This window comes from Euleptes europaea, chromosome 12 (assembly GCF_029931775.1).
Source record: "Euleptes europaea isolate rEulEur1 chromosome 12, rEulEur1.hap1, whole genome shotgun sequence".
NCBI lineage: Eukaryota > Metazoa > Chordata > Lepidosauria > Squamata > Sphaerodactylidae > Euleptes > Euleptes europaea.
Genome location: NC_079323.1, coordinates 51,715,701 through 51,742,276, shown reverse-complemented (window position 1 = coordinate 51,742,276; position 26,576 = coordinate 51,715,701). Strand labels below are relative to the sequence as shown.

General features: G+C 41.6%; 1 protein-coding gene across 1 annotated transcript in view; it reads left to right on the top strand.

Annotated features, from left to right (window-relative positions):
* Nucleotides 1-11,041: 11,041 nt before the first annotated feature.
* TMPRSS15 (transmembrane serine protease 15) overlaps nt 11,042-26,576 on the top strand; it is an 84,366-nt gene continuing 68,831 nt past the window's right edge. The window contains exons 1-5 of the mRNA XM_056858205.1: nt 11,042-11,165; nt 12,240-12,361; nt 15,930-15,997; nt 23,537-23,681; nt 26,345-26,352. Coding sequence (XP_056714183.1) covers nt 11,042-11,165; nt 12,240-12,361; nt 15,930-15,997; nt 23,537-23,681; nt 26,345-26,352 — 467 coding nt within the window. The remainder of the gene's footprint in view (nt 11,166-12,239; nt 12,362-15,929; nt 15,998-23,536; nt 23,682-26,344; nt 26,353-26,576) is intronic.

Genomic DNA, 26,576 nt, shown 5'->3' with positions numbered 1-26,576 from the left:
TTCATTTGTACCCTGCCTTTCTCCCCAATGGAGACACAAAGACACTTGCATTGTTCTCCTCTCCTCCATATTATCCTTGTAACATCCCAGAAGGATAGGTTAAGCAGAGAGTACATGATTGGCTAAAGAAGATCAGCAAGCTCCTATGGCAGAATGATGTTTCAGACCTTGATCTCCAAGATCTTACTCCAATGTTCTAGCCACTACACCATGCTCGCTTTGTGGATGGTAAACATAACATCCCCTTCTCCCATTCTCTTTCCCAACATAGCCCTTCAGCAAGAGAAGTAAGACAAAGAAATTGAAAGAGAAGGAAAGAGCTGCATATATTTGCAGCTGGGAGTAAAATAAATAAAAAGAGGATAAGAATGGTGGGGAGAGGTGAGAGGCAGCAATATGGATCTAGTTAAATAAGACACGGCAAAGGTGGGCCATCGTAACTCAACATGATACAACAAATTGTTCCAGTTGGATGTGAAGATCTCAGAAGCTTTTCATTGGTTGGATGCAATTCACTCCCTTACACAAAGAGCTATTATATCACTCACTCAGTCATCTATATAGAGAGGAATATGAGATTTTCCTGTTCTGCAAGATTTCACTTGGCAATCAAGGCTACCCTTTGAATCCAGAACATGTGATGCTTGAGAAGTGCCCATAAAACTGGTATATAGCATAGGATTAGATTATTAGCCCTGAAGCTCAATTTGCTAGACAATGTAGATTAATCCCAGATATAACATGTTGCCAGAAACGTGCAATTTGGGAGCATCCCCAGACCATATGGACCAAATTGGCTTTAAGTGTCTGGCAGATCATTAGATATCTGTGAGTGCCCCCTTCAGCCAGTGGGGGTCCTTCACTCTCCTCTGTTGTGCCCAGCCTTGCAGATCTCCTCTGGTTTCAGAAATGGGGACAAGAGGATGAGGTTTGTGCATCCCCCCTTCTCACCTCAGGAGCAGTCAGCCTTTCTGTCGCCTGCTTTTCCTCCTTGGCCAGTCTCTGGAGCCCTTCTTTTATATGCCTCTTTATTCCTGACTCCATCCTTTTTTGGTCCTACCTGGACATATCCCCTGGCCCCAGGGTGGAGTCCCTCCCATTTCCCCCGCTCCCTCCCTTCCTTCCATCCTTACTTCCTTACTTCCTTTATTCCTTGCCCCCAAACTCCCCATCTCTCCCTGGATGGTGACATGACCTCCAGGTACTGTTAGAACAAAAAACCAGTAGTAGGCTCAACATGCAAGCAAGACGCTGATACTAGTTATGAAAACTCAAAAGACAAAATGTATTGATACAAATAACAAGGAAGCAAACAATGCTAAGTAACAGGGATTACAAAGCAAAATTGGACAACATGAAAGTTGAACAAAATACAAGTGTGATACACAGCTGACAGCCAAAAATGCTTATGCTTATAAGTATTCGAAAAACAAGCGAACAGTCTCTGTTAATAACTTGACTTGTCTCTAGTCAGTTTCACTTCAGGCAGAGATGGTGGGGTGGAAACGCCTTTCCGGATATTTTCAGTGCTTTCGCCACTAAAAAGTGGCTTCATCGGCCATAAAGGCTTGTAAATATTTCAAAGGTACAAACAATGAGTAACTTGTAATGCTCCCAGCCCGGGCTGCTATCTTCACAAAATCTTTCAAAGATGATCTGTGGCCAAGTCTTGGTCCTTCCCTGGCCCCTTCTCCAGCTCCCGTTGCATCTCAGGTGATGTGAGCGGTTGCGGTCCCTGGCCCCAAACTATTGGCTAGTCTCTGAAGCTCGGCAGTGGCATTGGGCTTGACATCACCTTGTAGATCGTAGTGTTTCTTGGACCAGTAAGTGTGGTCCTTCCTGGGGAGTCAGCGCAGACTATTCTGGGCATGGTTCTATGTCTGGACAGTATCTCTCTCAATGAGACATAGTGGCAAAATCTAGTGGGATATCGGTGTACTCATAACAGTTACATATATTTGCAGTCAAGTCACAGCTGACTTATGGCAACCCCGTAGGGTTTTCAAGGTGGTTTCAAGGTTCAGAGGTGGTTTGACATTGCCTGCCTCCATGTTATGCCCCTGGTATTCCTTGCAGGTCTCTCCTCCAAATACTTGCCAGGATCAAGGCTGGCCCAAGGTCACTCAGAGACTGGCCCAAAATCACCCAGCAAGTTTCCATGGCAGAGTGGGGAATTCGAACCTGGGTTTCCCAGATCCTAGTCTAACACCATAACCACTACACCACATTGGCTCTTGTTCAATGCCATAAGTAATAACAGAACAGGCAAAGATTTCTCTGGCATCTAATTTTTGTAGCATGGCACATAAAATATCTTTAATTTTCATTTAAAAAGTTTATTCTGGGAGTCACATATGGAAACCAGATCTGTCAAGATAATTAACAGAAGTGCAGCACAAATTAGCCATTTCTAATACTCTTCCATATGACACTATAACAAGCCAAGGTAATAATTTGGATTTCTCTCAAATGCCAGGCATATTTATATTTCAAAATTGTTACATTTCCTAGGATGTGAGAATATCTATTTAAGATGCATAGCCGGTAAGGCATCAGCAAGAATAAGCAAATGGTCCTTTTCCAGGTTTTCATCACAGATCCATTGACGCCGTTTATCCCCCCTCTATCACAGCAGCCAACGCTGCAAAATGGACCAAATCGTTTAACACACCTGCTACAAGAAAGCTGAGTCTGACTTCATCTTCTTAATGGAGGGCAATTCTGTGCATGTAACCAAATCATTTCCTCGCAGATGGATTAACAGAATGTCTTCAGCATAGATTAGGAATTCAGGGGATTTTTTTTAAAGCATAATGCTCCTCATTCTGTGTCAGCAACCTCTTTGCCCTGTGCAGTAACGATTAAAAGGGCAGAATAAAGACACCACAATGAGACTGTAAATCTCACTGAAGCTGCTGATGTTGCTGACCCAACATAAATTTCAGCATGACGTGAATTTGCTAGAATTTTTCACTTCAAAAAGAAGTTAACAAGAGTCCGGGTCTTTGTCCGACATCTAGAAGGTTATGAATAGCACTTAACTAACCAGTATTTAAGGTAATATAACCCTTCTGTCATCTGGTGCAGAGGTTGCCTTACTCCTATGAACCACTAAATTCATTTTATATAAATTATACCGGAGATCAGAAACTCCTGGAGTAAAACGGTGATTTTTATGCTTGGATGCTTTAGCAGTTAATTAGGGGTCTGTCAGAGAAAATATCAGTAATCATGCACAAGCTGTCTTGGTACATGGTGTGTTACATCACCGCTTCATTTTGAGTACTGGACTATCTACTCTGATGAGAAGCCTTGTTCTTTCATTGTGAGGGAATTGGACCTCAGTTAGGACCATCCAGTCAGCTTATAGCCCTGACCTGGATGGCCCAAGCTAGCCTGATCTTGTCAGGTCTTGGAAGGTAAGCAGGGTCAGCCTTGCTTAGTACTTGGATGAGAGACCACCAAGAAAGTCTAGTGTTGCTACACAGAGGCAGGCAATTGCACCCCTGTTTTTCTCCTGCCTTGAAAACCCTATGGAGTTGCCATAAGTTAGCTGTGACTTGGCAACACTTTCCATCACCACCAGTCATCTCATGTGGACCTTTTGCCACAAAAGACTCTTCTTACCTCATTTATATACTGGGGGAAGGGGGTTGGCCAAATTTACCTATCACTAACTTGCCCCTTTGTTCACCCAGTTATCCTGTCCATATGTAGGCCAGCCACATCCTTTCCCTGTTTCCTGCTTTCCATGCAATTTAAATTTGCACCTGGGCTTCTTTCCCTACAGCACCAACCCTATTCTCTCCCACTGGCACAGTCATGGCACATATTTCCCCTCACCCCATCCCATGCTCTTCCCCCCCCCCCAAGTAGAGTTGCCAGATCCCTCTTTGCCATCGGTGGGAGATTTTTGGGGCGGAGCCTGAGGAGGGCAGGGTTTAGGGAGGGGAGGGACTTCAATCCCATGGAGTCCAATGGCCAAAGCGGCCATTTTCTCCCGGGGAACTGATTTCTATCAGCTGAAGATCAGTTGTAATAGCAGGAGATCTTCTGCTATTACCTGGAGGTTGGCAACCCTGCCCCCAAGCCCTCTGAGCCCTGCCTGTGTGATTCATTCACTGCACTCCCCGGCTACTGACTTGGGTGAGGCAATTGTCCCTTCTCCATCTGAAGACTTGCACAAGGGGGCTTGGCCATGAAAGGCATGTTTTGCACATTTTGATCTCCCAGTCAATGGCCCCTTCAATCATATGTAACTTCCTTTCCCGCTTATTGTTCACACTCCCATCATGCACTGTTTTTGAGATTTGATTGAACTCCAACTTTTTGCTACATTTCCCTGATAACGGGGGGGAAAACTAGTAAATCTTTGTAGTGTAATTTTTGAGAGGGCTGCATCTCTTTCATATAAAATATTGCCATTGGCAGTTTTCTAAAGTCTTGCTTTAGGAAGAAAGTCTTGCTCTCCTGGCTTCCCTTTAAAAGATTAATTTATGCAATTGGCAAAGCTCCCCCTGATTTCTAAGTTGGCTCTTTATTTGATTGCAAGAGCCTCAGAGTTTCTATAAAAAAAAAGCTGATGCAATAGCCACTCAAAAATTGCTTGGCAGAAAAACACTATGCACCAGGTTTATGTTGTGGATGGTAAAATATGAGTCTTTTTAAATACTTCATATACAGAATAATGTACTTTCATGAAGAAACTTTAGCATTATCTGACTGCTTATTTGAAAGAACGTAAGATATTTCCTTGACTGTGGTTGTTCTTCCTCATTTAACCAGTTCAACCATAAGGTGAAGCCATGGTTTATGTTAAGTATGCTTGTGAAACCAAAATTTGGCTCACGGGTACTCACAGGCCTTGATAAATCACCTTCATTCATTGTCCTGTATCTCCAGAATGGTCTGACTGATATCCTACATTGCATTGACATGAGGGTGGTGGAACTAGGAAACAAGCAATAGTTAAGACTTACTGCGGTAAATAAACCAACTTCAATCCACAGTTTCAGATTTTGATTTAACATGCCCATTGTTTCACACACATAAATCCACATATAGTTTTCTTCTTTTAAAAACAGGGCCTCAGACTTACTTGAGAGCCTGTTTTGGTAGCACAAGCTGGGGAGTTGGGAAGAGCCAGCTCTGGGGGTCCAGGAGAAGCATCGGGGATGTGGTGAGGCTCAGAAAGCCCTCCACGGGGTGTGGTTGGCCACCTTGAGTGGCAATGCATGTGGCACAACGAGAAAGAAGCTGCTATTTTCCTGCAGACACCACACCTTCCCGCATTGCTGCAGGCCTGCCCCAATTTCAAATGAGCCAATCAGGCCTCTGTGGTCTGAGGGACAGACCCTCCCTGTGCGTGTGGACCTGGGTGCATCCACTCAGGTTCAGCAACAAAACATAAAGGAGGGCCATTCAACATGCTTTCTCTCAGAGTGAGGCTTAGTGTACCCTGGATGCCCTCGTCATCCAGTTGGGCGAGAACAACTTGGGCTCCAGAAATGGCATTGACATGCATAGGCAAACCTGTTGGCCTTGGCTGTGGAGTTCTCAGACACCAACTCTCTGTGGTCCATCCTACTGTAAAGGCAGGAGAGGTGAGGGCAGAGTGGCTGTTGGGCAAAGAGGTGAGGGCACTCAGGAGACTCAGTGATTTGGCACCTAGACATTTCTTGCCGCTGGGAAGTCTGGTATTGCCCGGATGGGGTCCACTGGTCATTCATGGGATGAACGTTTGGCTGCATGACATCTGGACAGCCTTAAGGTGTGGTTACAGCATTAGGCATTGGTGGGAGATGACCAGGCCTTCTCAGAGGACTCAGCCATCTCTTGTGGCAGTTTGGCATGGGGACTGGAACCCATTTGGAACCATTTCCCCCACTCTGAGGATCCCAGTAAGGCCCGTAACTGCATAGAGGCAAGCCCAGTCAGGGGCTTCCAGGGACAATCCCAGCTTGGGGGCTGTCAAGGGACTTGCCCAGTTTGGGAGCAGTCAGAATGGCTTCCCTTCAAGTAGCAGGGGACCACTCAGTTGGCTTCTGTCTACATGTTTCCCAAAATACTGCCATCTCATTCTGCTCCCAGCAAGTGGACTGGGAGGTAAGGCCATGTAAGGTATCATGCCGCAATACCATGCCAATGCTTATTTGCTGTAACAAATAAAGTTGTGGCTGTTTCCATCCAGCTGTTGCCTCAAGTATTTATTCCAAAATGGACTTTGATGTTGGGAGGGGGGTTCTCATGTCTGCATGCAGGGTATTTTTCTGAGGGCAGTAAAAGTAGCTGGTTCTGCCTGCTCCCCCATAAGTGCTGTGCCAGCAAGACAACGTTTTAGAAGAGGGACAAATCAATACGTTAGATCCTGCAGTTCGATTCTATTTCAGACAGAGTTCTTCTTTGGCAAAAGGAGAAATTAAAGACATCCAAAACTCACAGAATGCAACTTTCATACTTTCTCTTTCCTGCTACAGCCACTGGGCCCTTGCATAATTTTGCTAATTTTGCTACTGGGTGTTGGGAGGGACCTCACAAAACAGCACGGGGAGCTTTGCAGTGAGAAGATGAGTGACAACACTTCCCCCTTCCTCAATCAATGGAAGTGACATTCCACAGGAAGTGGCATTCCACAGGAAGTGACATTCCACAGGTGTAAGTATCATGAAGGTATCCACCATTATGATGTTTATGTATAAATACCCAAGAAACAAAGGAAATATCAACATACAGTGAGGGGAAAAAGTATTTGATCCCCTGTTAAATTTGCCCGTTTGCCCTCTGACGAAGAAATGAGCAGTCCTTAATTTTAATGGTAGGTTTGTTGTAGCTGTGAGAGACAGAATAACAACAGGAAAAACCCCAGAAACCCAGAAGACAAAAGTCAGAGATTGATGTGCATTATAATGAGGGAAATAAGTATCTGATCCCCTATCAGCCAGCCAGATCCTAACCCTAACCCTAACCCTCAACCTCCCTTGGCCTGGGGCTCCATGCAAGATCTCATCTCGTGGAGTTGCAATGATCATGAGAACGGTGATGAAGCAGCCCATAACTACACGGGGGGAACTTGTCAATGATCTCAGGGCAGCTGGGACCATAGTCACCATGAAAACAGTTGGTAACACACTACGCCATGAAGGACTGAGATCTTGCAGAGCCCTCAAGGTCCCCTTGCTCAAGACAGCACATGTACAGGCCCGTCTGCAGTTTGCCAATGCACATCTGAATGACCCAGAGGAGAACTGGGAATCAGGGCATCCTGCACCACATCTGCAGTTTCTAACTGCATAGGGTATTTTTAGGGATCTGCCACGAAGAATCGCCGAGGGCAATGTGTTGGTTCTGTCTTGCATAAAAGCTTTCCTGAGCTTGGGATTGTCAAGATGTTCCAGGTATTTTGGACCAAGGTTTGGTGGAATTCCGAAATGTTGAGGTGAGCAGATTGGAGGAGTTAGAGGGAATTTTCTCTGAGATTCATGGTCAGTTAATCTTTGTTTTATTTAGTTTAGGATGTAGCTCTCTCCAGCAAGGGATAGAGAATCCAAGTCAATGCCTAGCTGGGTGGTTTTCTTTTTTATCTTGATTGACCAGTCAGGACGATCAGCTCAGAGGGTGCCTTCCAGTAGGTATCTTAATAGGGTTAATTCTCCTGCATGATAGTGGATCTGTAGCCAGTATTTTATTGTGTGAAACCAGGCTCTTGTGTTTACTAGTTTTTGATTTGGTTCAGAACATAAAGTAAGGTAGGAAACGCAGTTTGGCAGCCCTACTAGTCTTCTGAGGAATCGGCCTTGGATTCGTTCCACTTCGTTGGAGTAGGCATGGATCCATATTGGCACTGCATATAATATGCTTATTCTGCCTGTTAGGGCTGGTCCCCATATTTATATATTATCTGACATATATCGATTACACCTGTGGTTTTATTATACATTGCTGACCTTGACAGGGATAATACATTCCAGACCATCTCGAGGTCTGCTGATTAGCTTTGGTGACTAGCTTTCATCCCTCGACACCCTTAACTTTAAGCAGCATACTTGCGAGCCCCAGCACTTAAAAGGAAAGGGGGGGGGGGAAAGAAACACCAATGTCTGCTCAAAGCATCCATGTCTGAAAGGCAAATTAGGAACAAAAGGAGAATCCTGTGCGCCACCTAATGCCTCAAATGACAACAGTGTTCCAGACTTCCATTGCAACTGTTCTGTGGTGTGCTGATGAGCTGATAAAAGAAAAAAAGAAAAACTTTGCTGGGTCAGACCATCATTTCATTTAATCCAGCATCCTCTTTCCCACAGTGGCTAACTGGGAAAGGCACAGCGGGGGACCTGTTGTCCACCCCCGCTGAAATAAATGGCATTCAGAGGCAAATTTATTCTGAACATGGAGGAGCCTGCCAGACATACCCACCACGATGTTGTCTAAGCTCCTCCTTTAAATCCAGGTAAGCAGGCAGCCTCACTGCATCTTGTGCAGAAGTATTTTCTGTATGATTGCAGGCCCATGAGCGTGACTGTTAGTGTTCAAATATAGGTCGAAATTAAATTTAAAAGCCTCAGAGAATTAAAAAAAATGACACTTACCAGGGTTATGTGACCAAGAAAAGCAATGACAACCGTAAAGGGGTATATTCAAATCCCATTTGCAATCCAAGGCATGTATTGTTTCATTCCTTTATGAAGATGGTTCAGATGGTAACACATGTCTATTTTTAGAATTCTTGTTAACTAAACTGAATTGATGTGAAGGCAGTTACTAATTACAGTGTGAATAATTGTGTGATCCAATTAAATTGAATATGAAATAGAATACTTAGATACATTAATAATGAATAGTTAGCAAACATAAATTAGTTTGATAAAATTGGCACACAGGACAAGCAAACAAGGAGTAATGCATTGTAATCCCCAAACCCTGCCCTCCTCAGGCTCTGCCCCCAAAAAAACCCTTCAATGGCAAAGGGGGACCTGGCAACCCTAGGCATAAACTAAACTGCCTTTTGTCCCTCAATACATTACAATCCCACATGCTTCACCCTCAGCATTTCTCATTTTAGAAGTTATGCAATATGTACCTGGAAATAGTTTTGGCAGGCCAGTTTGTTAATCAGGGAGACCTTATCATGGGCATCACATACCTTATCATGTGTATCATGTGTCTTATCATGTGCCTTGGCCGGGGAAGAGAACGGGGTATAAATCTAATAAATAAATAAATGAATAAATAAAGTCTTATGATCAAATATCTAGGATACAATCCTCTCAGCAATCTTGTCAATTTAAAAGTGTTTGGCTGTGTTGCTATTTCACATACTTGAGTCCAGTGGACTGTATTATATTTTTAAAAACCCTGTATGTTGCTTGTAATATAATAAGACCATTACTGACATGGCCTTGAAGATTTGCATGCTAATTATGACTACTTTCCACAAAGCTGGCAAAGTAGAGAAGTATATCTTTTCTTAGATTGTTAATTTCTTCTGCACATCCTGACCAGAATAAGAGAACGCACAAAAAGTTGTGTCCTTAACTCCACACACACACTCTAGTTGGATCCAACCATATCTGCTACCCAAGACTGGTTTTACTATTCATTTAGCAGTATGGTTGCCATCACTTCAACCAAATAAATTCCCTACTACTTCACCAATGCAACAAAAGTATTGCTTGCTACACAAACACCACTCTCCTAAGTCATCCTGAAAATATTGATGTTTGAACCTATGTATGTGTGTATGAGGGAGAGACAGAGACAAAGAATGTAGTTGCCTAAAAGGCCAAGATGCTTTCATCTTTGGTAGATGAGATGTCCAAAGAAGGTGTTTTCTTCTGCAGGTAGTTTGCTTGGTTGCATTTTAGTGTCACCCAGAGTCAGTTCTCTAGGATAGCAAACTGTCAGTCAGAATTTATTATTATAGTCCAAAAACTTTAAGGTAGAGCTCTTGTGCAAGTGGAAGTACAAGAAGACCACACTGGTCATTTCCATTAAATTAAACTTATTGTATCCCCATTTAGACGGCACTTTACACACACACACACACACATCCCCATTTACATTTCTGCTTGCCCAAGATCTGTGCTATCAACTCCTGCGCACTAGAATAAATAATCTAGAAAGCTCTAGGTGTTGTGCAAGATCTCACACAAGTAAAACTATATTGAGTCCATTTATGTGTTGGCTTGTGCATCTCTGGATCTAAGCCTGTGCATCACAAAAATGCACATATACTATTTCCCAATGACAGCCCTTCATACTATATTTGGTGAAGATCCAGTAGAACATAACAGGTGCAAAGAACTGTGAGAGGACAAGGATCTGGAAATCCTCATTGCAAGTTTGGCAGCTCATGTGTAGCCCTTTGGATCCTGACCTAAATCTTCTATGCACAATATGTGGTGGGAAGAGCTGCTACATTTAGGATTTGGGTGCCAATATGTCTTTAGCTCATGTTGAGCAATTGTGCAAACACACACAAACACACACCAGCCTTCATAATGTTTAACGAGTGAGATATGCTTTCAATATCTGTCAAAAACGGCCTTTGGAAACAGACTGCCATTGTTTCCATAAATCTATAACTTTGGTTTTACTTCTTGTTGATGCAAAGGTAAATTGATATGTGCCTAACTACTTGCAGGAAACTATAAGCCAAGCAACAGTAAGAAGCAACGTTTAATATCATTTAATGTCACTGGTGCAAGATAAATGGAAGACTAATAATGCAAAATTGACAATTAACATTTACAACCTTGGGTGTTTCTTGTGTACATATTTTATCTTGAAAATATTATCTTTTTTGAAGGAGGCATATTTGCTTCCTATGAAAATATACTTTCAGACAACCCTGCACTGGATGACACAGATGAATGAGCTGAAATTACTATATGTAAATGACGATTGAAATTCTATTTAATTTCTAAGCATCTCTGTTATATAAATATCTGTCCACACTGATCATCGTCCTTGTCATCCTTCAATGCATCTGGCGACAACTCTTGGTCACTGTTCCTAGGTTGAAACAAATCTTTAAAAGTCAATAATGAAGAACAGAATTCCACTTAATATTTATGAAATTCTGTTTGCTGTTCTCTTCATAATTTTGATATGTGTCTCCACTGTATTATTGACACTGCTGTGGCTCATAAACGAGACAACTCAACAAGGTAAGGAGTTATGTGAATTCTGTGGTAAATCTTAAGTCGCCTTAATTATTTTTCATGTTTGATGCTAATAGTATGACCTACTTTTTTGAAACAATGCTTTAGACCATGATTTTAATTGGAAAAAAATCAATAGAAGTGGGGAATAAGTTTGCTTTAGTATTGAAGTCTAGAATACCTTTCTAAGTAATTGTCCATCCCGTTGATTTAATGCTGTCTTAAGTCAATGGGATGGAGAATTACTTTAAAAGGAAGAACAAATGTGTTAATGGAAGCATATTTTGATTTATTACTGTGTTCTGTTAGGAGCCATGTTTGGTTGTGAACTGAGAAGTCTCAACACCAGTCTAGATGAGATAGCAAATTCTTTCTCTGAAGTTATTATTTAGCGATAAAAGTACTCTGGAAATCCAGTCGTGGATCTTTTCACATGTTATCTAATTTGGCAACCAGTATAAACAATTTAAAATCTGGGAAATTCATGAATGGATCTCTTGAAAGTTATGTTTGATTTAAAATATGCTGTGAAGGGAACTACAGACTGGATCAGCGCAGTGGCATGGGGGAAGGGGAGGACTGACAAATGTTTTTTTTTTCAAGTAAAAGCTTGAAAATAAACACATGGAATTAGATAATTCTAGAAAACAGAATGGAAAAATAACCTTCTAAATAGGGTATAAATGGGAATTTTGATTGGCAGCATCCAATCCTGTGGTTCCTGTGAGACCAAAATGCCTTTGGGTTTTATGCAATGAACATGAACAGCCCCTTTAGTGCTAAGCTTATGGACTCCTAGGAAAATACTAGTTCAGCCACACCACAGGAAACCTTTGTGCCCATTTATGCCCAGGTCAAAATTGAACACTAACACCAGCACTGCTGTGAGCTGTACTTCAAAATTCAGAAATTGTCATAAGTAATATGGTCCTAAACAATACATTTTCTTCCATTGCTCCTCTTTGAATCCAATTTTAAGTCAGTAAATAAAATAAAACACGAAGAGCTATAAACAAAATGCAAAATGAAAGAAATTTATCCTTGCTTTAATGCATCTGTTTTCCCTTTGATCTCTATCAGGTGGAAACAGTTATGCAGCCCAAGGAACATTCACAATGCTGTCAGGAGCATCTTTCAGCTTGGCTTTGCAAGACAAATCATCGACAGCCTTTAAAAGTCTTGCCTTTGATGTCCAGCAAATGGTAAGAATCAGCTGACAATTACATAAGAAACAAGAAACTATTACTAAATGTCATTTTTGCCAAAACAAAAAAGCCCTGAGGTGTGCAGAAAGCAGGAGGTATAAGTCTCTCTCTGTGTGTGTCGGTCTGTGTGTCTGTGTGTCTGTCTCTCTCTCTCTCTCTCTCTCCCTCACACACACACACACATACACACCACTCATCAGCACCAGGAATTTTAGAACACAGTGCAAAAGAAATTGTCTTTAGAAAATGATCTAATCCTTATATCCTTATGTTGTTATTGAGGGTTGGCATTGATGTGGGTACCTTATAGTAATAGTTGCTGTTCACATTTTATTTTTCCCTTGAACCCTGGAATGAAGATATGACATGAATTGCCAAAAAGTCTGCTGTATTTAAATGCAGGCTTTCATTTTATTTGTTTGTTTTTCCAGCAGATTTTAGTGTGGCTGACAAGTTAACAGTTTTGAGCCTGAACCTGTGTCAAGAGAAGCCAAGTGACACCCCTATCCTTCCATGCCATATAACATTTAGTGTTTATTTGATGTTGCCAGCACCAAGAGAGTCTTCCTACTCCAATCTCATGGCTGTACAGCTGATAGATGGCAACTTCTTTCATCACTTAGATGCCTCAGGCGCTCAGCAACTTTCTGTTCCTATATGTATCAGCAATACGCATTGTTCCTCTCAAAGCTAGTAAGAACCTCTTCAATCCCTAAAGGCCATGGTTTTTTACTATTAACCACATTCTTGTCAAGGCAGTGCAAAGCAGATGAAAAAAGGTACAATCCATAGCAATTTGACAGAAATCCCAAAAATTCCTGCTGAGCTGGAAAGTTTTCACAAAGGCTGGAGGGCAATCAGATACTGTAAGAGGTGGGAATGCTTTACATAGCAGCTCCTTGTCCAGCCCTGATTGGCCACCATACATAAGGCACTTAAATCCACTCCACCCCCTCATATGAAGAGAATGCCATAACCAGGTAGAGCAAGGAACAGGCTTCTGTCCACAGTGCCATACCACTACCACAGCAGTACAATATTTTTCTAAAAATATGTTCCCCACCAAGAATGGAGGAAATATGGAAACATGTTGTGATAGATTTAATCCTTGACTCCTACATTTCCCCCCCCCCCAAGCTATCTTAATTCCTTTTTTGCTAAAACAATCGTATGTTGGCTGGGACATTAATTCACCTGAGAAAATTGTGGAACAAATCTAGGCTAAGCATGTAGGCTTCCAAAATTTTCTTCATCCAAATTGGTTCCCAGATGTTGGTGTTCCATATTATCTGATAGTTTGCAAAGCAGAAGCAGTACATTAGGAACCATTCATTGTTTTGTTGTTATTTCCAATGTGTATACATACAGCTAAGTATGCATACCTAGTTTGTGCTTGTCTTTTTGGTTTCTACATGTTCATTAGCCTTCATGACCAGGTTGTTGGATTCATAGAAGCATCACTGGAGAATCAGGAAGCTGGACTCAGTGGATCATTAGTAGGATTGTGCAAAAAAACAAATTGGTAAATTTTAGCTTGGGTTTTTTGGGCTCAATTTTACTTTTGGTAAATCCGGAACAAGCCAAATACCCATATTGGTAAATTTAGGTAATCGGCTTATTTCCAGGTTTATATAAAAGAAATTGAGCCCAAAAAACCCAACCCGAAATTTACCAATTTACCAACAGTAAAAAAAAAAAAGATAGAAAAATGGGAGAAAGCACAGAGCCATGCCTTTGAGCGAAGGTGAATAGCCAAACCCCAATAAAGCTGAATGTTTATTTGGCTTTTTCGGGAACTGCCTATTCGGTTTTGGGAAGATGCCCAGGTTTTGGTGTTCGGTAAACCCAAAGCCTGGAAATTACCAAAAAGGCTAATTTTTTTTTTGGGGGGGGGGGTTATTTAAGTTCGGGTTTATCGATATGCACAACCCTAATCATGAGTCTGATTCAGCAAAGTTTTCTTGTGTTTTATGTTCTTAATTTGTATATTTCCCTGTGTATTAACTACATCCAAGAATGATAAAACGGTAATCTTGAGGTGATCATATGTATGATTGCATCAAGATTTTTTCTCCAGTTTTTTTTAACATGTTCATATGCACAAAAATCCTCCAAGAACCTTGGTGAGACTGCAGGTATTAATGTATCAATATTGTTTTAATGTTATTTTGTTGCATTGTTTACATAGACGTTGTATTGGCAACACAAAGAGGGAAAGATACAAATGTACTGAAGGAACAGATAGCTGCAGAATGAATGGTGGGAGAAATCCTTTTGTGGGGGCTGTCAGAATAGGACAGCTATACCAGTTTTCCAGCCACTGGCACCTGTTCTGTTTTATACATTTTTTCTAAGACTCTCTTTTTTGGGGAAAAAATCTAGAATATCTGAAAACAATATATTATGGAAGCTTGTTTTCACTGTCCTTGTGAGGACTCAAAATAAAAGCGATATAATAATTTGTATTAGAACCAACCAAAATAACACAAACATAGTATGCAACGTTTGAGTTCTCCAGAGTTCTTCATCTGGTTGGATGTTAAAAAGAAGAATGGAGGTGAGGGAAGATGCTTCAGAACCTTATCTTAAGGCCACTTGTTTGTATCCTTTGTAGACTGTCAGGTATGTTTGAATAGACACAGTGGCGCCAGGAACTGGTATCAGGTCTCTTGTATAGGTTGTTTCACTTTTTCCTGTATGGAATTATTTCCATCTATGAAATAAATCTGGGCCTCCAGGCATAACATAGTGTCATGCCTTTTTCACTGGTCCTCTGATTGCATTATGTTTGGAAGGTACCAGTGGTGGCTCATGGAGTAAGTCACGAGGGGATATCTCAGTCCCCACCGCTAAGCACTTTAGAGGGCAACACAGTGCCCTTACCAGAAAGCTTCCAGAAGTAATGACATGAAGGCGTGCAGGTAGTTAGTAGTGGTGGATCTCAACAAGAGAATGGGGGATAGCATTTCTTGCTGGCCACAGGTTCCATTAGCTACTCACAGGTCTTGAGCCTGCAGGGTACTGCACATGTGGGCCTAGAAGAACCATGCTGCTTCCTGAAAACACTAGGTGGGGGGTTGTGCTCTTGTCCACCTTCAATGGTGCTCAGTTGTGAGGGTGGGAATATTTCCTGTGACTCACCCCACAAGCTACCATTTAACATGTGTGCTATTTTCAAGCATGGTGCTGTACATGAGTTTACACCTCTCTGTGCATTGAGATTATCCCTAGGTTTTTACAAATCATGTATGAAGCGATCTAAATAATAATTCATGTATCTGAATATGGCATGCTTGGGTGGTGTGGGGGAGTAACTTCCTAATCTATGACGAAAAGTTGGAATAGAATCAGTGTATGCAGTATTGAATTTATACATTATCAATTTATCAGACTCCAATGTACAGTAGTGCTTTGGTTTTGGTGAGGAAAGCCAGTTATATGATTCCTTTTTATTCATCTGAAAACTCTCTGAAAAAATACTTATTTAAAGTACATAGATTTGCAGATAGGCACTTACAGTTATTAATCCAAGAAAAAAGACTGTCTCCCTCATATTTTTATCTAGGTAGATGACATCTTTCAATCAAGTGAAGTTCATAACGAGTATAAGAGATGTGAGGTTTTGCAGTTCAGGTGAGTGGACTGATAGAGTGAAAGTCTATATCAGGGTTCCCCAACATGGTGCCCATAGACACCCTGGCACCCGTCAACATATTTTCTGGTGCTAGGGTTGCCAACCTCCAGGTACTAGCTGGAGATCTCCTGCTATTACAACTGATCTCCAGCCGATAGAGATGAGTCCACCTGGAGAAAATGGCCTCTTTGGCAATTGGACTCTATGGCATTGAAGTCACGCCCCTCCCCAAACCCCTTCTCCTCAGGCTCCGCCCAAAAACCTCCTGCCAGTGGCAAAGAGCGACCTGGCAACCCTATCTGGTGCCCTCCAAGTGTTTTTAGGAAGTGAGTGGGGCCAGGAAGGGCTTTTGACCAGCAAGGCTTCTGATTGACTATTAGAGATTTGATTGGCTGTGCAGATTATTTTTAAATGTTGCTTTGGCAGCAACTGCCACCAAAGCAGGATCTGTACTGTGTTACTGAATTTAAGCTGTGGCAATCATTTTGTGGCTGGCTTCACCTCCTCAAGCAGCCATTGTGTGGCAGCCATTTTGTTGCTGCGACCACCATGCATGTCAGAACTCCAAATGTGCCCACAGGGTCAAAAAGGCTGGGGACCCTTGGTCTATATTGACTGTTTGCACCGTTACACCAGAAGTATCAACAAATGCATGGAGATTAATAGGTATATTATGGTGTGTAGGATTACTGACCAAATTATTTTAACAATACAATAGGTATATATTGTAACAATATATTCTCATCCATTTCATTCCCTTGTTTCACAACTTTTAACAGCAAGAACCAAATAATTGGGTAAAACTTTCAGAAGGAACCATGTAAACAGGGACTCTTGCTAGATCAGTTCTAGGCCCATTCCTTCTGATAGTTGATTTGATTTTCCCAGTCATCTGCTCAGAAGACCCTCACTCAGGTCAATCTGGTACAACATTGTGCCAGATTCATATTCCCCCTCCTTACAACACACACTATTGCTATTCTGGTTAGTTTTCAAATGACTATATCAAGAGATAAAGGACTTCCCCCCCTCATTGCTAAATACAACAGCTGGTTGATATATCTGAACATTTTTAATGAATCCTAAATCACCATTTCAGTGTCATCCTGGAACCTGTGATAGCAAGGAATGTGAACATTGAGTATAGTCAGATGCATACCCTTCATGTTAGAAAGCTGGTTTCAAAGGACTTGAGGGTTGGGGGAGAGACAGAATTCTAAGGCTTGAAACCCTAAAGGAGAAATGAATTCAAGGGGGGTGGGTGATTGTGAAAAGTGAAATACTGAAAGCACAAGGGCAAATTATTCCAAAGACAAGGAAAAATGAGAGACTGCTAAAGAAGTCAGTATGTGGTTTCACAAGGAATTCCCTGAACTAACTTAAAGGACAAAAATGTATCGAAGATGGAAGCTATATCAAAAAAATGAAAACAAAAGAGCAGCCCAAAGCTGTAAGGATGGTATAAGAAAGGCTCGAGCTGGGCCTTGTGCGGGATACTAAAAACAACAATAAGAACTTCATTCGCTGTGTTCTAAACTAGAAGAAGATAAAGGAAGAGGTAGGCTTGCACTTGTGAAATTTTAACAGGCAACAGAGACAAAGTAGAACTGTTTTAATTCCTTTTTTGCCTTGATCTGTTCCCATAAGAGGACTTGTGTCCAACCTAGGAAAAGCAGAATGAACAATATGAAGACTGACTTGCAGGCCAGGATATGCAAGGAGATAGAAAAGATTTTGCTTCTTGAAATGAATTCAAGCCTCCAAGGGTAGATGAATTGTATGGCAAGCTACTGAAGACATTAACAGGTTTTATTTCTGAGTCTATGACTTTAATCTTTTAGAATCCTTAGAGAACAGGTGATGTGCCAGAAGATTACAATGGGAAAATGTTGTCCCAGTCTTCAGAAAAACAGGGTGGGAGGTTGTGACAGCTGGTTTCTCCTCATAATAGGCCAAGTGAATGCCAAGTGGCACCCTGAGCCAAGGATTGTACTCATCAAGGGCTGGGAGACTAAGTGGTCCCAAAAACCTCAATTATAAAAATAAATGTATAGGGGGATAGTTTGTAGGGCATGGAATTAAACTCCCCAATTTCTAGGACTGTAGACTGGAGGATGTCACAGAGGTGGACCTAAAAACTACAAACTGATCATCTGGAGCTTATACCTAATAAAATTATATAATAGAAAAAAAAACAGAAAACAGAAAACAGAACCTTTATTGGCATTAACAGTAACAAAACAAACATGTAAAGCAGCTAGATATGGATCTAAAAAAGAATAAATACACAGTTCATCGGTAAATATTATAATAAACAATTAAATGAGGGTTCCCCTCCTTCTTTCTCCCTCCTTTAGGACCTTGGCCAGGAATTATATAATAGATTATTGAGTAGTTGTTCTGTGAACTTTTAAAGAAGAAAGTATGCTTACTAGGGAGGGACCATGGCTCAGTGATGGAGCATCTGCTTGGCAAACGGAAAGTCCCAGGTTCAATCCCTGGCATCTCCACTTTTAAAGGATCAGGTAGTAGGGGGTGTGAGAGACCTTTCTGCCTGAGACCCTGGAGAACCACTTCCAGACTGAGTAGATGGTACTGATCTTGATGGGCCAATGCTCTGATTCAGTATAAGGCAGCTTTGTGTGTTCATGTGAACCAGAGTGTTTTTATCAAGAACAAGTTGTGCCAAATTAAACTTATGTACTTTTTGATAAAATAACTTGTTTGGTAGACCACTGGAATGTTGTGGTCACAATGTGTCTTGATTTCAAATATTTGACAAAGTATCTCATGATATCTTTTTTGTCTCCTTTACATGTTACATTGATGTAATTGTTGCAACTGAGAAGACAAAGCACAGTTGCATTTCTGGGTGGAAATACATTTCTGGGAAGTGGATCCCATGTTGTTTTAACCACATAAGAAAACATTATTTTTCATGGGCTATACTGCATTGTGCAGCAGTTAAGGTGTCAGACTGGGGCCTGGGAAACCCACATTCAAACCCCACTTGCACCATGGAAGCTTGCTGGGTGACCTTGGGCCAGTCACACACTCTCAGCCCTGACTCTGGCTAATATTTAGATGGTAGATCTCCAAGGAATACCAGAATTCTGACCACCTCTGAAGGTCTCTTGCCTTGAAAACGCTATGGGGTCGCCATAAGTCAGCTGTGACTTGATGGCAAAAAGAAGAAGAAGAAGAAAATATTGGTATGGTTAAAGTAAACTGAAGATTCCTCTCATTTATGGCTTTTGTTTGCTTTCTTGACAATAGGCTTGTGTGTTTCTTTCATAATTAATTATAATAATTATGAAAATGAGGAGTTCCTAATTATCATAATTAATATGAAAATGAAACAAATTCCCCATCTAATCAGCCTGTAAAAAAACACACATGACTTTCTTCCATTTTGTTCTGGCTTCTTTTGTTATCGTCTTTGTGTCTCCTAGTGTAATGTATGAAGCAGCATTTTAGTGTAAGCACTTCCTGGTTGTTGTTGTTGTTATTTTGCCTCTTACAGAGCTTGGACAGTATTAAAAAACATTGGTGTAAATAAGGATTCTTTTGACTACATGAGAACATTGATCAGGTCTATAGTACTTTAAAGTTTTGGTATACTTTTCTTCTTTGAAGAAATATTTAAATTGTTATTTCACTGCAAAGAGCACATAATTGGACTGTTTTTATAAGAAAAACTTATGCTCTATGCTTTGGAGCAAGCATTCTTATTTTATCTTTGGAACATAGATGAGTCATCATGATAGCAACAGAAGCCTTTGTTTACTCAGCATGCCCTCTGGGTTATCAGAATCATTTAAGCGATTAAATAGAAGAATACTGTAGCCTCCGCCCTGATAGGTTTAATCACGGCTTCCCCAAAAGCCCAGACATATCAGCGACAGTCCTCTGGCACACATGCTTTGAAATACAAAAGTCACAAGTGATTTTTTTTCCACCAAGAAAAAACTTTATTCAGTTGAGTAAGCATGATTATAAAGTCACAGATTGTCTTCAGTCCAGATCTTGCTACAAGATAAATCAATACTGAGAGTTACTGAAACCAAGTACCAGTAGCAGTTCCCAAAAGGCAATCAAATATTCCAAAGCATTGCTCAGTTTAAAAAGAGCAGAGGCAAGTTACCTTTGGATGTCACAGACTCAACAAATTTTGAGTAGTAATATTATATTTCCAAGTATTGCCCCACCATACAGATTAAAAAAATCTAGAGTAGAATTTTGCAAACCCAGAGAAACCCCAGGTTTATTAAAATTAAAAAGAAAAGGGGGAATGATCTCCCAACCCATGCAAACATAGCAAGCATTTTAAAATAAAAATTGCAGAATGATAACTGAGATTGCATCAGGAGATCCTGGACACCATTTTGGGCTGCTAGGCAACCCCACACAACATTACCAAGACTCCCGGCCTCACATGGAGTATTCTGTCAAATTTGTTGATGGACTTATGGCCCATTCCAAAGCATCAGGTGAAATAACAGAAGCATCTGCTAACTCTTCCGGTTGATGGATGCTACAGCCATAGACAGTGCATTCCTAAGGAGAGTTACCCCAGTCTAAGCCCATTCATTTCAATGGGCTTATACTGGAGTAACTGTCCTTAGGAATACACTGTAAGTATACCAGCTTTCACCCCTTGCAACCCCTCTCAATTTCATCACCTTGAGTAACCATGCAAAGAATGCAGCGAGGTACAACATTACACATGAAGCTACCTTATACTGAAACAGACCATTGGTCCTTCAAGGTCAGTATTGCCCACTCAGACTGACAGCAGCTCTCTAGAGTCTCAAGCAGAAGTCTTTCACATCACCTACTATCTGAGCCTTTTAAGTGGAGATGCCAGGGATTGAACTGGGAACCTTCTGCATACCAAGAATATGCTCTACCATTGAGCTATGGCCTTTCACATTATTTCAGAAGGTCATTTTAGAAGGCTTCTGATGATTGTTATTATGTTGAAGATCATCATTATTTTTAGCAGCTGGGTTAGGTATATTAAAAATATTAAGTTATATCTAGCCAGGTTTTCTGCTTAATATTTCCAGATTCCCCTCCCTACTACTGTCTTGATCCCACATGGTATTTGTACATGCAGGTCCCATAATATCCAATGGATAGTCTTGGTTGGTGGTTAAAGGGGGATGCTTCTTTTTTTCACCAGCAAAAACTTGGTTAGAACCAGCCTATTAAATAAAAGAAATTATTTGAGTTGGATTTTCATAGTATCTAAGTGCATACAGCCTAGGGCTGCCAGGTCTCTCTTCGCCACAGGTGGGAGGTTTTTGGGGCAGAGCCTGAGGAGGGTGGGGTTTGGGGAGGGACTTCAATGCCATAGAGTCCAATTGCCAAAGCAGCCATTTTCTCCAGATGAACTGACCTCTATTGGCTGGAGATCAATTGTAATAGCAAGACATATCCAGCTAGTACCTGGAAGCTGGCAACCCTAACACAGTCCTTGTGTAGGAAATGATGCTGAACCTACACGCTTAGGGCCAAACTAGACATTATGGTTCCACGAGTCAGACCCATGGATGCTGATGTTGTTTGAGAGCTGAACTCAACCATTTCAAAATCCTGCAGGGACCCAATCTTGATCAGCCTGCAGCAAGTGGGACCAGACAATTTTGTTCCCCCCACCCAAAAAAGTGCTTATTCATGCTGAAACATTCAGTGTTCCAACATTTGAAAAGGTACAGGAGGGTATAAGATTGCCTGGTCCTACCATGCCCTCAAAACATTTTTAAATGGTAAGTTAGCTTGTTGTGCTGCTGTGTCATTTTACTGTTATATTGTCTGTTTAGGGATATAGTTATTTTATGCTACAGCATTAGTGTTTGTGATATGTTAAGGCACTGGGATTTTATGGTTATGTAGTTATAGGAAAAATTTTAATTGTTTTTAGAATGATGTTAGCTCCTCTGAGCTTGGCCTCGGCCGGGGAAGGGTGGCCTATAAATCAAACGAGTGGAAAAAAATTATGATCAACTTGATTGTATTTGACCTGCACCAGTTCCATGTATGGGTATAGATTTATCTATGGGCCAGACTAGATCTTATGGCATCCATGGTTTGACCCGTGGATGCTGATGCAATTGAAATTGCATAAGCATCCATGGGTCAAACCCATGGATGCCATAAGATCTAGTCTGGCCCATAGATAAATCTATACCCATACATGGAACTGGTGCAGGTCAAATACAATCAAGTTGATCATAAATTTTTTCCAGGTCAAGTTAGTTATTGATCTCATATCTAACTCTCACCAGGTCAGAGGAACAAGACAGTTTGATTAATTTGGGTAGTTTAACCTGTACAATTATAATTTGTGATTTTTTTTCCCAAGAGAAGATACTGGTCAGTAAGTAATTATTGTGATAGAACTTCCATTGTTAAAAAAAACATTGGTCTGAATAGATTAATAATAACAGCCCATCATTGGTCAGACAATTCAGAACATTTAATTGAATATTTTAAGTTTAATTTCTCATTAAATTCAGCCTCCACACTCCAATTTACTGACTGCTCATTTATTGTAGTTATTTTTATTATGTTAACTTATTTTGAATGAAACTTTTCACCTTCATATGAGTTATATTTTGTGAACTGACCTCCTGTAATTTTTGTTGTAAAAAACTATTCTGTATTCTTTAACATTGTGATTTTGATGGATATTCTGTAAACTCCATAAACTTAATTAAATGATAAGTTAATTTAGTTGGTATGATTTTAACTACTAATACACTGGAAAACTAACATTACAATCCCAAGAACACTTTCCTGGGAGTAAGTCCCATTGATCTGAGTAGAATTCTGAACAGACGTACTTGGATTGTTCTCTTTATCAAACAGATGTTCAGGACACATTGAAAATAGAAACTGAACTATAAGAGCCCTTCTACCCACTCAACATCTTATATCCCTCACCACTTATCAGTCAAACCTCACTGAAATTTATCAAAAGAGTGGGTGTGCTGCTAGGACAATTACAATTAGCTTCCCTCCCATTTCTACCATTACACACTCACACACAAACACAAGCACATTCTTTCCAAGAAATGAGAAGTCCAGAGAGAGTGTTACAGGGTTTAGATCCCTTTGGATGTGAGGGAATACTGAAGTGTATTTGTAATGTCAGGTAATCAATAAGTATGCAAAAAACATATCAGAAGAAAGCATACACTGAAAACAGGCAGTAGAATTGCTTCTCCTGCATTACTTTCTGAAATCTAACTGCACATCAAGGAATTGTTAACTTTAGCTAACTCAACTAGAATCTGGAGGTCTCTGTCTTACTTTCTCTGTATCCATATTCATACCTATCCTGCAAGCTAAAGGGCATTACCTTCCAAAGGCATGGGGGAGATTTATACACTTTCAGGAACATTAATGCTCTTTTGTTAATTCCACTTTCTATTATTTACCTGGGATAGGCCTATTCACTGCTATCAGGACAGCACAATTTGTAATGGCCCTGTTTTGATGGCTAATTTCTATTCATATTGCTTGTTTGGCAGAAATGGCAGTGTTATTGTGGTATTCAGTCTCTTCTTTGAACAATGGTTATCTGATGTAAATATAAAAAATGAACTGGCTTTGGGCATTGAAGGAAATAAAAGTGTCCATTTGCAGACTTTCATCATTGATGTGAACAGCGTACAAGTAACAGGTAACCATTATTTCCTTTTAAAGCCTTGAAACATTCCATTTGCTTAATTACTGTTGTTGGTTCCTTCCCGATCCACATTGGTATCTACAGAGGTATACTTATCTACTCCATCCAGTAACACTTTCATAATGGGCATAGCCACTGGCACTTCGCATCATCAAACATCCTCAATCTTGGTAGGGTGTACTCATCTACAAAACATTAATGATAGTTAATGATTAGGTCTTCAAGTAAGATTCCATATAACTTTCTGTTGTTAAGGATGTGAAGTATAGAAAGAGGTGAATGTAGATCTCATACTAATTAAGACCAATTTAGCTTAAAGTCTACCCAGAGATTCTGGCACTAATTAGTTTACTGTACTACATTAAAAACACTTGCTTTTTCAATTAGTAGCTACCCTGACAACCAATTCCAGGTCTGGTTTTAATATAGTGTGAAATATGATATGTATGAGCTACCCTTGTCATCTTATATTCTTATAGCAAAGTTAGCCAAATCTTTGGATACCCAAATCCAGTGACTGGAGTTGTGAATGGGCAAGATAGATCTTTCTACAAAGCTGAAAAGCACCCCAGGTTTGAAAGGGGAAAAAAAAAGAGAAAGTGAAATGTAAAAAAAAGGAGGGGGGTTAAAACCCAAATGGTAAAACAAGCACCTGTAGCTTTAACAAACTGATCTTTCAGTGGCTGTTGCTAGGCAACCACAGCATCCCAGGCTTGGAGTTTCCATGAGCAAAAGGCAGGGGGGCATTTTTCATGGTAGATTTTGCTTCTCTTTTGCCACGGACCCCAAAAAAAACACCCGATTTAAATGTTTTTTCATGGCCGCGATTTATCCACGTCAATCTCGATGTAGTTTTGGTTTTTCATGGGAACAAAGCACGCTGTATTTGACAACGGTTTGGTCTGTCCCTTTTTCAGGAGGCCTCCCCTTCCAACAGGCTCATTGTTTATGCCTGCCCCCAACTCCGCCCCAACTCTGCCCAGCAGATTACCTTGTGCAGATCACCAGCCCCAGCGCAAAAAACAAGCACCAGTCCCTCTGGTCTCCTCCATTTTTCTTCCACCCTTGCTCTGTTCTGCTTTTGGAACAGTCAGATTCCAAATTGGGGGTGGGGGCAAGGCAGCGCTTCCCTCAAGGCTTCCCTCTATATTCTATAGGTGTGGAACCCATTGCCCTTTAATGACAGACAGGATGGGGGGCAGGAATTGCATCCATGTGCCCAGAGAAGTGTTTTCCCCCCAGAAGGCCCCTGGCTTGCGCGCTGGCCCTGATCTGACCCCAGTGCTTCGTGAGAGAGAGGAGGGCTCCTGGCTTGCGCGCCGGCCCCGATCCAGCCAGTGTTCATGGCGGGGGGAGGGGGAGAGGAAAGAAGGCCCCTGGCTTTTGCGCTGGCAGGCAGCAAAAGGGGTGGTATTCTTGTCCAAGCATGAAACTCCCCCAGCCAATCGCCGTTCTTGGGGGAGGAGAAAGTAGACGTCACGGGCAGGGGCAGCGGAACTGAAGCAAACAATCCTTCACGGGCCTCTGAGCCACAAAACGCACACCAACAGGAAAGAACGGCTCAAAAGTGGTTTGATTTGCCGCTGTTATAACGCGGCTTATATTGCTCAATCTGGAAAAATCCGGAGCTGCAATGAATAACCCAAAATTTGCACCGACGCCAATCAGATTCGAAACCACAGCAAAGCTCCGTGAAAAATGCCCCAGGGAGAGGAGGCAGGACCTTTTCCAGGGCTGTTTTGGCCTGACTCATAGGGGCAAGGCCTGGCTAGGGTTGCCAGCTAAATGAACGGACATTTTGGCGTGGAGTCAGGGGAGGAAAGGGTTTGGAGAGGGAAGGGGCCTCGGAAACATATAATGCCATGAAGTCCCTCCTCCACAACAGCCTTTTTCTCCAGGGTGACAGATCTCTGTTGTCGGGAGTTCAGTTGTAGTTCTGGGAAATCTTCAGTTTACACTTGAAATTGGCAACCCTAGGCCTGGTAGGAACCTCTGGGTGATACCACCTGACCTGTATGACTAAATCAGTCCTTGCTGCTTGGTACTGATCAACAGCAACCACCCTATGAAAGCCAGTGTGATGTAGGGGATTAGAGCTTCAGAGCAGGGTCTGGGAGACCCAGGTTTGAATCCTCATCTGGCAGTGGAAGCTCACTGGATAATTTTGGGCCAGTCACATACTATAAATGTAACCCTCACAGGGTTATTGTGTGGATAAAAAAAGAGGAGAGGAGAATAATGTAGGCTGTTTTGGTGCCCACTGTGGGAAAAGGTGGGGTATAAATTAAGTAAATAAATAATAAATATAGCTGAAGATAGGCAAATAAAAGGAACATTGGTGAATGGCTGAGAAGGAGAGAATGAGGCAGGGAAAGAGGAGAGGATATGGGGGTTGCCAGGAGGAGGAAAAGAGGAAATAGCATGGGGAAGTGGATACAGGAGGAAGTGGATACAGGAGGAAGCCTTGAGGCTTCCTTAGCACACAAGAGGGCCTGGCCAAGAGGCTGGCACCACACAACGAGGCCACAGTTTTCCCAGGTAGAAGCTGCTGGGGGGGGGGGGGGAGAAAAGGAAAGCTTAAGACAGAGGAGCAGATTAAAGTAGGTTGGCTGTTGGGTGGGAAAGAGAGAAGGAAACATGAAAAGGGTAGAAGCTAGAGTTTCCAGGTCCCCCTTTTACACCAGCGGGAGCTTTTGGGGGCAGGGATCCCCCATGCACAGCTGCGCATGACACACTGATGTCATTTCCAGGTTTACTCTGGAAACATCAGTATTGTGTGGGACGCTCTAGCATGCTCCCCCAAATACTCTGTGGAAACCATAGAGCATTTGGGGGAGTGTGCTAGAGTGCCCTTGTTGTGATACCGATGCTTCCAGGGTAAA